At 33.9% G+C, this 13,091-nt stretch overlaps 2 protein-coding genes across 2 annotated transcripts; both read right to left on the bottom strand.

Moving 5' to 3' along the window:
• LOC104732484 (nucleolar protein 56-like) lies at positions 8,730-9,935 on the bottom strand. The gene is made up of 4 exons (XM_010452032.2): positions 9,607-9,935; positions 9,232-9,497; positions 8,997-9,145; positions 8,730-8,907 (listed from the first exon to the last, which is right to left on the bottom strand). Exons 2-4 carry the CDS (start codon positions 9,426-9,428, stop codon positions 8,837-8,839), a joined length of 417 nt encoding a protein of 138 aa, XP_010450334.1. The 5' UTR covers positions 9,429-9,497; positions 9,607-9,935; the 3' UTR covers positions 8,730-8,836.
• Positions 9,542-11,101, bottom strand: LOC104733780. Its single transcript, XM_010453328.2, has 2 exons — positions 10,795-11,101; positions 9,542-9,978 (listed from the first exon to the last, which is right to left on the bottom strand). The coding sequence occupies exons 1-2, from the start codon at positions 10,907-10,909 to the stop codon at positions 9,542-9,544; spliced, it is 552 nt and encodes a 183-aa protein (XP_010451630.1). The 5' UTR covers positions 10,910-11,101.

The following is a 13,091-nucleotide window of genomic DNA, read 5'->3' as shown; positions in this document are numbered from 1 at the left end:
ATTATATTATTAGAACCTTTTAAATGATAATTATTAGTGAAAGAAACATTTGGTCAACTACAACATAAAAATTTATATCATTTTCCAACTACAAATACACAAAAATTGTCAAAGTATAACTATGAGGATGAACATACAACTATACTTAGGTGGGTGTATTGAACTTGACATTTTAGAAGATTTTGGAAGATTATTAAAATCTCTTGTTATTTAATTGGTGACTTTTTAAAATCATATGAAATCCTATGTTATTCAATCAATGATTTATAAATCTCACCTCAAATATACTGTTATTCAAAATATCATAATTTTAAAAAAAATCCTACTTAATATGATTGACTTTTCTAACAATTTTTAGTTAAAAAATATGAATTACAAATCATACCTTTAAAGGTAAAATTTGAAGAATTTTTTATATATATATAAAAAGAGTCCGATACCAATATTACAATTTTTTATATAAAATACCTCTATCTCTGCAACTCTCTCTCTTTCTCACTTTCTCTCCTCTCTCTTTACTCTCAAATTCCACTCTGATGCGCCGACTCTTGTGGTTGTGGGAGTAATCACCGTTCAAAACTGAACTACAGAGCCTCCACCTCTTGAGGTCAGTGGCAACAATTTTCCATCAACCTATAAACATTCACCATCTAATCAAAGCTATAAGTCTTGTCTTCCCCCACTGTTTTATCAAAACCCGATGTCTCGGTCACCTCCGCAGCGGAGCTTCCGCAAACGATGACTGTCAAAACCTTCAGATCGCCGTGAATGAGAACATGCTAAAACGCACTGTCTTCTGGCGTCAAGGAGTTTTGCTAAAAATTTGATCATCTCATTCACCTTCACACCACTCTGTATGCTCTCGCAATTTGATTTATCTTTTTATTGTCGAGGTGTTGGGTGATGTTAAGTGTAATAGTATTAGAGAAGTTATGTTGAAATGATGCTAATTATATCTTTACAACGATGCCAGCTTTTGGATTAGATATATAGGCAGATCATATGCTTGGATCATTTTTGATACTTTTTTACGGCAGTATTATACTACATGAGTTGGGGATAGTTTTTTACGGCAGCATTTGCAGTGGCTATGGTAGAGGGCAAGCCCCATGAGGAATTGCATTTGCTGGTAACAATCTCGATAATTTTTTAAGTAGCATTCTTTCGCTGCTACCTCGTGAGTACTCATTTTTCAGTGATTATTATATGATTCTGTGTCTTTTTATACAATTGATGATGTGTCTATGTGTAAAGTATAAACTTTCTCTACATGATGATGTACTCTCTGTGTATACAATACAGCTTTGTTTATGAGGTTTGTCGTTGTGGTTTTTTATAGCTATGTTTTTGTGCAGAGTTTTGATATGGATCGCATTGTTCATGAAATTGAAAAGATACAAGCTAGAAAAAAAAATCAATGAGAAATTTCAAGTCAGATATTGATATTATGTTGCTGGTTTTGTCATCTTTGCGAAGATCAATATTTTGTAGGACAGGTACCACGCCAAACACAATATACATGGTCATAGACAGATGAGCTCTCTTATCACTGTCTTGTGGAAGGATCAGTTGGAGGAGCTTGTAGAAGGTGATATTGACTGAAACAAGAGAGAAGCTTCTTCACATGGCTTTTCCATAACACATCATACAAGTCATGATGTTGAACTCCAAGTAGCTCTATATTTTGTCTAAAGAAAATATCCTAAAATCACACAAAATTCAATAATCAAATCTCACTAAATTCCAAATTCCAAATCTCACCAAATCTTAAATTTTAAATTTAATAATCAAATCATCTAAAATTTACACTCAAATTTCTCAAAATTTTAAATATTAAAATTCCAGCAAATCTTTTAAAATATCAAATTCAATACACCCCTTAGTTACATATATGTTATACCATTTGTAATAGAAATCAATATAATAATAATAATAAAAAAACACTAACTCTATCATGTCTAGTATACCATATACTAATTCTAACAAAATATGAGGTTTTCTTGTAAGAGTTAAATCTATCGAGATAACTAACAATATCTCTACTATATTTTATAAGTCTACCGCTATATTTTTATAAATCTGTCAGATAAATCTATTAACTATATAAAACCAAAACAATCTATTAACATCTTGAGTCTGTCAATTATATCTATTGCAACGGTTAATAAGTCTATCAAAAATATCTACTCTACCAATAAAGTCTATCTAAAAACTCACCCAATTAATAAGTCTATTATCAAACACAATTAATCTACCAAGTTAATCTACTGAGAACATAAATCTACCTTTCACTAGTGTACCATCACTACAACTGTATATACCATTTTAATCTACCGTACAACTATAGTCTACCAACTTTTCCTACCATTTTTTTGTACCTGATTTGTATACCATCAAAACAAATGATAGACTTTCTTCCAATTCCCAATATTTTTTCCCCATTAATAGCATTTTCTGTAATTGGGTTTTTTCTTTACACTAGTTTTAGGGGTACAAAAGGTACAAAAGTTATTATAGTAATTATCAATATTTTTGAACTACTCCTGTAGTAAGGAAACAGTTTGGTAATATTATAGTAACTCTCCCTTCTTTTTTTATAACATCTCAACACTATCGTTAGTCTAAAAACATTAGTTAAATTTATGTATTTTTATTTTAAAAAAGGGTGAATTACTCAAATGTTACTTACTTTAGGTAATATTACCAGAATCTACAAAAAACTTTTTTATTACTAGAATATTTTCGGGTATTTTCAAAATACCCAGCGTGCTCCTGTTTTATGTTACCGGAAAAAACGTAATTACAAAAATGTCATTGCCACGTCAGACGCCACGTCAGAAATCGCTGACCTGTAACTGATGTTCATATATTTTACCATGTTTTCCCTTAGTTTATTTACATCTTTTGCATCTTTTGCTATCCATTTTGACCATTATTGCATAGCTTTAGGACTAATCATGCATTAGAGTTTAGTTGTATTGCATTTGCATCTTTTCATGCATAAACATGTGATTTTGGAGCTTAAGGAGCATGGAAGCAATGCTGAGGAGAAGTGAAGCAAACATGAAGGGAAAGCAAGAGAGTTAAGGCTGAAGAACCAAGGTCCGGAGTCCCACTCGACCGCCCACTCGACCAGACACTCGACCGTGTGCAGAGAGGGACTCGACCAAGTGGGAGCTGCACGGTCGAGTTGGCCGAGCCGCCTAGCTATTTTATCTTTTAGCATTTTTAGGGCTTCCACTACTTTTTCTATTTAAAGACCTTGTACCCAGCAGCCACCAAGAGTCCAGCTTTTTAGAATAGTTAGAAACCTAGTTTTTACCCTTTTTGGAAATTAATCCTTTTGCACCTTTATTTTTTTCTTAGATCTTGTACTCTTTTAAGAGAGAAAACACTAGATTCTTCAATATTGTTCGTTTCATAACTTTGAGAATATTGAGAATTTGAGTTTGGTTCTTTCTTCAATATTATAGATCTTTGCTTTATCTTTCATTTGATGCAAGTTTCAATATTTTCTGGGTTTATGACTTTGATGTTCATCATGTGTTCTTGTGAGTAGTAGCTTAGGATCTTGNCATGAGAGTGGATTAAACATGTCTTAGAAATATATGTCTAGAGATTAGCTCAAAGTTTGCTTGAGATTTGTTGACCAAGTTAGATGACCTCAATCATTAGTCCAGCCCATGAATCCCTCCTCAAGGCCTTCCTTGTTTATTAATTTCCTAGCTTAAATCCTGATATTTGATCATTGTTTGATTCGTTTTGGTATTGCTCTGTTTTTCTTGTGTTGCTCTGTTTTCCATATTTGTCCAGCTCGACCCTGCACTCGATGTACACTCGATCGAGTACTTGCTCGAGTTCATCCCCAGAACTCTTGTTTATGCTTTGTAGTTGTTCTGTTTTATCTCTTGTTTCATTTTAGTTGCATTTCTGTTGCATTTACTTAGTGTCCTGTTTATTACTTGTCTTCCATTAGTTCATTAGCAGAGTTTCTATTTCTGTTCTAGCTTCATATTAGTCATAATCATTTCGTTCCTTTTACATTTTGCATCTAGTTCTAGTAGCTTTACTTTCTGCACTTTACATTTCATCAATAGGATTGTTAGTGACAAACATCCTTTGCATTTGGCTTGACTTAGACATATGTGCACATCCTGATTGCTTGCAAACTCTTAGATTGGATTGACACCTCTTATACTACAACTGCATAAGGGGAATTCAAACACCATGCCATCCATTCATTTCATATCTCACCATTGCATACATTCATCATCCACCATCACCACCACAAAAGATATCAGTTTCAATAACCATAACTCAGCCATAACGCGTTACAAGGTATGTTGCGGCTGAGTTATAGGTATGTTGCGGCTAAGTTATCGGAAAAACATTTGAGTAAGAGCGGACAGCCGAGTTAGGCTGAGTTAGAGCATAACTCAGCCAAGCGTTACGGCTGACTTATTAAAATCTGGCTGAGTTATGCTCTAACTCAGCTGTCCTTACAGCTGAGTTTTCAACCGATGGTTGAGTTGTCAAAATTTTGGCTGAGTTATCACTACGACACAACTGAGTTACTATTTTCCGAGTGGCTAAGTTATGAAAAACGGCTGACTTGTGAGATGTTGTTACGGCTGAGTTATGGTAAAAACAAAATATAACTCAGCTGTGATAGGCTGACTTATTGTACAACTCAGCCATTTGACGGCTGACTTATTAGCAAAATATTAATTACTAGAATGTTATTCAGTTACGGCTGACTTATTAAACGATACGGCTGAGTTACATATTTTCAGTTGATGAAGCGGCTGAATTTGGCAGCAATTTTTTTTGCTTTTTAATTACTGTAATGTTTTTCATGTTGTGACTGAGTTATAATTTGTTTGATGGCTGAGTTTTATTTAGGCTGAGTTATTAATTGTTTGATGGCTGACTTGCCACGTCGGACGCAGCATCCATGTCAGCATTCCATGTCATCATTTTTTTCCTCCGGAAATACGAAACGTCGTTCGACTCTTATTCTTCAACTGGTTAATAAGTGAACTATTTACCTTCTTATTCTACTTGTNGTTACTATTTTCCGAGTGGCTAAGTTATGAAAAACGGCTGACTTGTGAGATGTTGTTACGGCTGAGTTATGGTAAAAACAAAATATAACTCAGCTGTGATAGGCTGACTTATTGTACAACTCAGCCATTTGACGGCTGACTTATTAGCAAAATATTAATTACTAGAATGTTATTCAGTTACGGCTGACTTATTAAACGATACGGCTGAGTTACATATTTTCAGTTGATGAAGCGGCTGAATTTGGCAGCAATTTTTTTTGCTTTTTAATTACTGTAATGTTTTTCATGTTGTGACTGAGTTATAATTTGTTTGATGGCTGAGTTTTATTTAGGCTGAGTTATTAATTGTTTGATGGCTGACTTGCCACGTCGGACGCAGCATCCATGTCAGCATTCCATGTCATCATTTTTTTCCTCCGGAAATACGAAACGTCGTTCGACTCTTATTCTTCAACTGGTTAATAAGTGAACTATTTACCTTCTTATTCTACTTGTTCTTCTACTTCTTCTTCACTTTCTTCTTCACCTTGTTCTTCTACTTCTTCTTCACATTGTTCTTCATTTTCTTTCATAGATCTAGTTCCGGTTCTAGTTGTTTCCGGTAATTGGGTAAAGACACAGAGATATGTATTTAACACCGATGATAGAGGGTGTATAATTGTGCAGATAGATGGAGGCACAACACACGATCAGCTACGCCTCTGTGTAGAGTTTTCGGCGAAAGAGTCTACAGAAACTAGTGGAGCTAGAGGAAGTATGATTCGGCCAAGCAGTGACTCGAAAGTAGTTATTACATACGAAGTGTACGGTGGGGGATTTGAAGGCACTTGTTTTGATTATGGTAAGATCGTTGACAAAGAAAACCAAGAAGAAGAAGAAGAAGTTGTCGAAGTAGCATCTGACGAAGAAGAAGACGATGAATTTTCAAACCGATTTAATGTTTTCGACGACTCCGATATATCAGCCATTAAGGATTATAAATCACTATAACTTAGCTGTCACATGAATCGACGAGACCTTTCGTTTTCCCGTAAATATTATAACTCAGCCGTAAAGTCATATATATCAGCCATTTACTTTCATATTGTTTCTTGTGATAACTCAGCCATAAAACACTATAACTCAGCCATAACACGAATCGACGAGACCTTTCGTTTTCCTGTAAATATTATAACTCAGCCGTCAAGTCATATATATCATTCATTTACTTTCAAATTGTTTCTTTTGATAACTCAGCCATAACTCACTATAACTCAGCCGTCACATGACCTTTCGTTTTCCCGTAAATATTATAACTCAGCTGTAAAGTCATATATATCATCCATTTACTTTCAGATTGTTTCTTGTGATAACTCAGCCATAACTCACTATAACTCAGCCGTCACATGATCTTTCGTTTTCCAGTAATGATTATAACTCAGCCGTAAGGCGATATTTTGGCGTGAAACTATCAGTTAACCTAATAATAGACATATTTCCATTCTAAATTTAAATTTTGAGTTATAATAATTTAATATTCAATTGTTGGAGAAATACTTTTAGAAAAATAAAATTCTAAATTCGAATAATAATTATTTAATTATTTGCAATAAGTGATAAAAAGCTCACTTTATGAATTTATTATGCGTGTGGATTTGAGTAGGCACAGAATTAGTGATTTTTTGCGCTTCCCTAACAACACTTTTTGTGACATCGAGAGACGTTTTAATACTTATTAGGAATCTGACAGAACAAAAGACCCAGGAAAAAAAGAAGAATACATTTTCATATTATTGAGAAGACCCTAAATGATAACTCAGTCATAACTTTACCATAACTCAGTCAACCCTCAAATTAGAATGGCTAAATAACCGACCAAACCGAACCGAACCGAAAACTATTTAATCCATTATTTTCGGTTAATTACGGTTATATTCGGCTTGCTATCGGTTATATTAAGTTAATCGACCTAATTTAGATAAAATTTGGATCATTTATGGTTATATATTCATCTAACCGACCCATAACTGGAAATAACCGGAAAGTAATTTCAAAAAATTTTAAATTTTCAAATGGTTATCATATTATTATATCCAAATTACCATCTTAAACCAAACACAATATAACCAAAATCAAACTGTTATATTCAAATCCATAATGTTGGAAATATGAACCTTAAACCTCAAACCCTAACCCTAACCCCTAAATGTCATGTTTTGAATGTTTTACACATTTTGATCAGACTGTGTAAAAATCAATCTTTGTCTATAATTATTACTTTTTATTGCTTATAATGATTGTAATATTCATTTTTTCATTCTATATTTTAATTTTGAGTTATAATAATTCTAATTTACAAATATTTCATAAGTCAGCCGTTTATGTCTATAACTCAGCAATATCAGTCAATTGTTTGAGAAATACTTTTATTAAAAAAAAATCAAATTCAAATTTTGAATTCTTTTTAAATAAAAAATTGCTAAAATCCTATTTATTACGCCTGTGGTTCTTAACAATAAACATAATTATTGTTTGCGTTTCCCCAACAACACTTTTTGTATTCTCGAGAAGGTATATAATAAATTAATATATATGTTGCATAACTCAGCCATAACTTTACCATAACTCAGCCAACCCTCAAATTAGAATGACTAAATAACAGACCAAACCAAACCGAACCGAAAAAAATAATTTTTCTAATTTGGTATTTTTAAATTGGTATATTTGGTTAATTTTGGTTATATTCGGCTTACTTTCGGTTATATTAGGCTAATCTACTTAATTACAATATATTTTGAGTTATTTATGGTTATATATTAATTTAACCTACCCATAACCGGAAATAATAAAAAATATTCAAATGGTAATAATATTAGTATATTCATATTACCACCTTAATCCAAACACATTAAAACACATTAGAACCAAAACCAAAAAAAATAAATAATGCTACTCATCTGAACCCTACATCTCAAACCCTAAACCCAACCCTAACCCTAATCCCTAAACGTCATGTGTTGTATGTTTAACACATTCTGGTGAGAATGTTTTAAAATCAATCTTTCTTTATAATTCTTACTTTTTACTGGTTATAATAATTGTAATATTCATATTTCAATTGTACATTTAAATATTGAGTTATAATAATATAAATTTACAAATATTTCATAAGTCAGCCGTGTAAGTCAATAACCCAGCCATCACTTAGTAACTTCGTCGGAATTTTTTTATTTTTATTCGAATTTTGAGTTTAATTTTTTAATTATTTTGTATAATATATTGTGAAAAAAAAAACTAACTTTGTAAATTTATTACGCGTGTGGATCTGAGCATGCACAAAATTATTGTTTGGGTTTCCTCAACAACACTTTTTGTAATATCGAGGCACGACACAAATAACCAAACGAAGTCTTACCAAGTACATAACTCAGCCATAAAGTCATATATATCATTCATTTACTTTCAAATTGTTTCTTGTGATAACTCAGTCATAACTCATTATAACTCAGCCGTCATATGACCTTTCGTTTTCCCATAATGATTATAACTCAGCCGTGAAGCGTTATTTTGGCGGGAAATAAAAATGCGTGAAAAAAACTCACTTTATGAATTTATTATGCATGTGGATTTGAGCAGGCATAAATTTAGTGATTTTTCGCGTTTCCTTAACAACACTTTTTGTGATATCGAGAGATGTTTTAATTAGATAATTTATTAGGAATATGACAGAACGAAAGACCCAGGAAAAAAAGAAGAATACGTTTGAGAAGACCTAAACAATAACTCAGCCGTCATAAACGATATCTCAGCCTTTCCTCAACTTGTTCACGAAGCTTCTCACCAAAGGTAGTAGTTGCACCATCTGCGTAGGACATATCAGGGTACATAATTTTAAACTTAACAGCATATCTCACTACCGAAAGCTCTTCTCCAAGGTTGTCAGAACTTTACCAGCGAAAAAATCAATCCGAGATGCTAGGGAGCACTTGTTAGAAAGATAACGAGCGATACGACCCTTGTTCTTAGCAGAGGCTCGGCCAATGAAGGAAGAATGGAAAATCAACCCATACTTGGGAGTGTTTCCACGTGTTTTAAGTGCCCTGAAAGACCGCAGCGGTTCATGTCACATGCAGCACTAAAAGAAAAACTTGGGGAAAATTATAAAAGACAGGGCCAGATACTGCACCTGAAAAGCGCCTTCTCAGCTCCAAGAATCTGGAGGGTGGATGATGGGCACTTAGCAAGGTTAGTCAGACTTCCAGCATGTGAAATCAAACGAGCACCAACCATTTCTCCAATCAAAGCTGCCCAATTAGGGGCAATGTCGCTCATCTGAGTAACGAGATAATCATATAGCTTCTTCCTGTAGTCAGCAAGATCCATAACTCTCTGAGCAAAGGTCTGTACGTTGATTCAACTCCAGGAAACTTCTTAGCTCGTCAGTCATAACACCTACCAACATCAGATAAATCCAATTCCAGAGATCAATGATATAATCAAAACAATGAAACAAATTCAGGACGCAAACAAAAATATGAAACAACAATAATTTGAAAATTACTCATAAGCAACATGTCAGCATTCTCATATTCAGTGTCGGAAAATGAGCTTGAGTATTCAGTAGCGTTTGGGTCCTCATCAGTAGTGGATGTCTTGTTTTCATCAGATTCAACTATATCAACATCCAACTCCTCACCACCAGAAACTGAAGTCACAGTTTCCTCACTTGTATTAGCACTGGGAAGACCACATTCTTCATCTTCTCCTCTAGGACTTTGTTCTTTCTTTGGCGATAACTTATCTGCATCTAATTGTTTAGTTTCTTGATTGAGCTCCATATGTGGTTCAGCCACAGTCATCACAACTGATAACACACACACTCTTATTTCACATTGGAACCCGTAAGTTAAAACCCCGTTGATGCTTGAAGATCCTGGAGAGAAAAGACTATGGGTACCTTTGCTACAACTTACAGCTAAAGCATATAACATTCAGACTGAAGATAGAATACATCAAGCAAGATACCAATTTCCTCTCTAAACCAACTAAAAGAATCTGGCTTTCCATTACCTAAGTATTCTAAATTACTTAGATTAGACTACAGAAGACAAAGCTGTAGGCTTCTGTTCATAGCCAAAGTAAAATCTTGCAAGTAATCTTAAGAGAAGCACAACCTAAGTATTCCTTATGTTCGGATTTGAAGCTGCATCTACTACTTTTGAGCAACTGAGACAAACCCCACTTCAGTTCAGAACAATTATACTCAAAGAATCTGAAAAATTACTTGAAAAAAAAAAGAGGAAGCTAGCCCACGACCAAGACCAGAGTTGGAGCTCACATGGCAGAAAAGAAAGTAAAGTTGAAATATTTGCAACCGAACTCAGCATAGAAGATCTCAATTGGGTACCACAATCTAAGTATTTCTTATGTTCCGATTTGAACGAAGCTGCCTCAGTCACTATAGCAATCTACAAAGCTCGAAACTTTTTGAGCAACGGGTACAAAACCCGACTTCAATTCGCAACAATTATGCTCAAAGAATATAAATAACCATCAAAGAATTGAATCTGACCTACGAACAAGAACAGAGCTAGAGCTCACATGGCATCAACAAAGACAAAGAAAAAAAGAAAAAAGAAAAAAAAACATATGGAACCAATCTAAAGCAAAGCAAATGAGTAAAACTCATAAAGAATAAAACTTAGAGCTAACATATACAAGAAAGAAGATAGAGGGATGATGAGATTACCAGAGAAAAAGAGAGAGTAAGTGAGAGGGTTTGGGGGTGCTTGTAAGAAAGAAGATAGAGGGATGATGAGATTACCAGAGCACTTGTAATCTCCGAAGGTGACTCTTAATTTCATGAAGACTCACATTCGGAGACGGCGTTGATTTGGTTGAGAGCATCGAGAGCATACTGGTTTCAGGGTTTAATACGATTTGTTTAATGGCAAGAGAGTGGATAAAGACAGAGTATCGACGTCGCATAGTTCCGCCGACGAGAGACGATGAGAGAGAGGTTTTTTTTTTTGGGTTATGAACAGTGGAGACTGTTTAATTTTCCTTTTTGACATACACAAGAAATGGTTAATGATGTGGAAAATCGAAAATGATGTGTATTTTAATTTGTTGATATGTATTTTTTTTTTTTTACTCAAAACGGAAAAACAAAATCCAAAGGCTAAATTGTAATTATTCCCTAGACACTAAACATTTGAGTATTTTTCAAAAGATTTATATATATGAGTAATAAACCAACTTTTGGATAACATTTGAGTAATTCTTTCTCAAAAAAATTATGACCTTGATGGATAAATTTTCTGGCTCCGCCACTGATCTGAGGCGAGGTTGAGAACATATGCCAAGAGACCATACCATCTTTACATGCCAAGCAATTTATGGAAAAACCAAACTTCCAACTGTTTAGACGGTAGAAGAAAATACAATTCTTATATTACTCTGGAACTACTATAACAACTTGCAAAGGTAGTTGAACAAGTGACAGACTCGCTTGACCACACAAAACACAGTTTTCTAATTAACTTCTAAGTTTAACTACTTTATATGTGTTATATACATATGGTCATTGTATTTCTATTAATTTCCTCACGTCCATTACACCAGTTAAGAATATATAGAAAATATACTCGATTAACATAACTACATTATGACATTCTCTATATACACATTGAGAATAAGAAGTGAGTTGGCTGCTTTAAAACACCGAAGATAGATTTACTTTAGGGAGATTTACATGGAGACACATTTTGTGAGAAACTTTGTTCATTTAACACACTTTTTGACCATTAGGCACTTTTTTGCCAACTTTTTACTGTTCACATTATTTTTAGACCATTTTAGCCCCAAATATGTTTTTAAACTTTTTTGCCAATTTCATCTCTCTCTTCCTCTTCTTCTTCCTCTCCATCAATTTGTTTATTTCTCTTTCTATTTGTTCATGTCCAACTTGAAATTAGATCTCCTCATATCTGATTTAGGTGTATTGTTGTTGTTATTTCTCTACTTTTTTCAATGGAAAGGAAATTGCACTCATACTTCCTTTTTTTTTTATACAATTTTCATAAAAGAAGATCGAGAACCTTTGCTTATATAATGTGAGTTCAATTCATTTTCTGGGTTTTGTTCTGGATTTCGATTTTGTTTTCTGGATTTTGTTCATGTCTAATTCGTCTCCCCTTAATCCTCAAAACCAATGATGTCCACAAAATAATGACCATATGGTTAGTTTACATGTAAATTGACCACGTGATGTCCACGAAACAGTGACCATATGGTTAGTTTCATTGTGGTATCAACAATCAATTCCCATATATTTTTATTTTAAAGGGTTGTCTACGAGACAATGGTCATATGGTTAGTTTAGATGTAAATTGACCACAGGATGTCCACGAGACAATGACCATATGGTTATTTCTTTGTGTCATCAACAACCAATTCCCATGCATATGTTGTTTTTCTTAAGGGTTGTCCACGAGACATTGATCATATGGTTAGTTTACATGTAAATTGACCACGTGATGTCCACAAAACAGTGACCATATGGTTAGTTTCTTTGTACCATCCCATATCTTACCTTTCTTAAAAGTCCTTGTGGAGAGAACGATAACAATAGAAAATGAATTGGAGATCTATGGTTTTTCCTTATTTGTCCTTTTATTTTGTAGTGAAATATTTTTTTTTTAATATTTGGATTGAATGTTTTATTAAGATTTAAAAACAAAAAAAAAATTGGATTTCATAATAATTTGGCATTTAACCAAGTCAAAGCTTTGTATCTGGAGTATGAAAATAAATTAGAGATATGAAAAAGAAGGTATGACAGCATGTGTGAGAATGATATCATGGAGGGAGGGAGTGAGTATCGAGAGTTTCCTCATTTTTTTGTGGTGAAGATGTTCATTGGAGAGAGAGTGTAACAACCCGTCCCGTGGATCCCACTAGCCTCACTGCTAGCCGCCCAAACGGACCCCAAGCTGGCCCTGCAGGGCATCGATCCTAACCCCTCACTGGGCAAATGGAACTATT

This window comes from Camelina sativa, chromosome 12, assembly GCF_000633955.1.
Source record: "Camelina sativa cultivar DH55 chromosome 12, Cs, whole genome shotgun sequence".
NCBI classification, from domain to species: domain Eukaryota; kingdom Viridiplantae; phylum Streptophyta; class Magnoliopsida; order Brassicales; family Brassicaceae; genus Camelina; species Camelina sativa.
This window is presented reverse-complemented; position numbering and strand designations above follow the sequence as displayed.

Bases quoted from the DNA above. Each gene is read 5' to 3' on its own strand.
- LOC104733780 (XM_010453328.2), bottom strand. From the start codon at position 10,909: ATGAAATTAAGAGTCACCTTCGGAGATTACAAGTGCTCTGGTAATCTC. The intron at 9,979-10,794 runs GTAATCTCATCA...TTTTCTCTCCAG, and splicing joins TTACTCTCTCTTTTTCTCTG to GATCTTCAAGCATCAACGGG.
- LOC104732484 (XM_010452032.2), bottom strand. From the start codon at position 9,428: ATGGATCTTGCTGACTACAGGAAGAAGCTATATGATTATCTCGTTACT. The intron at 9,146-9,231 runs GTGCAGTATCTG...GCGGTCTTTCAG, and splicing joins GCTGAGAAGGCGCTTTTCAG to GGCACTTAAAACACGTGGAA. The intron at 8,908-8,996 runs GTAAAGTTCTGA...TGTCCTACGCAG, and splicing joins TCGGATTGATTTTTTCGCTG to ATGGTGCAACTACTACCTTT.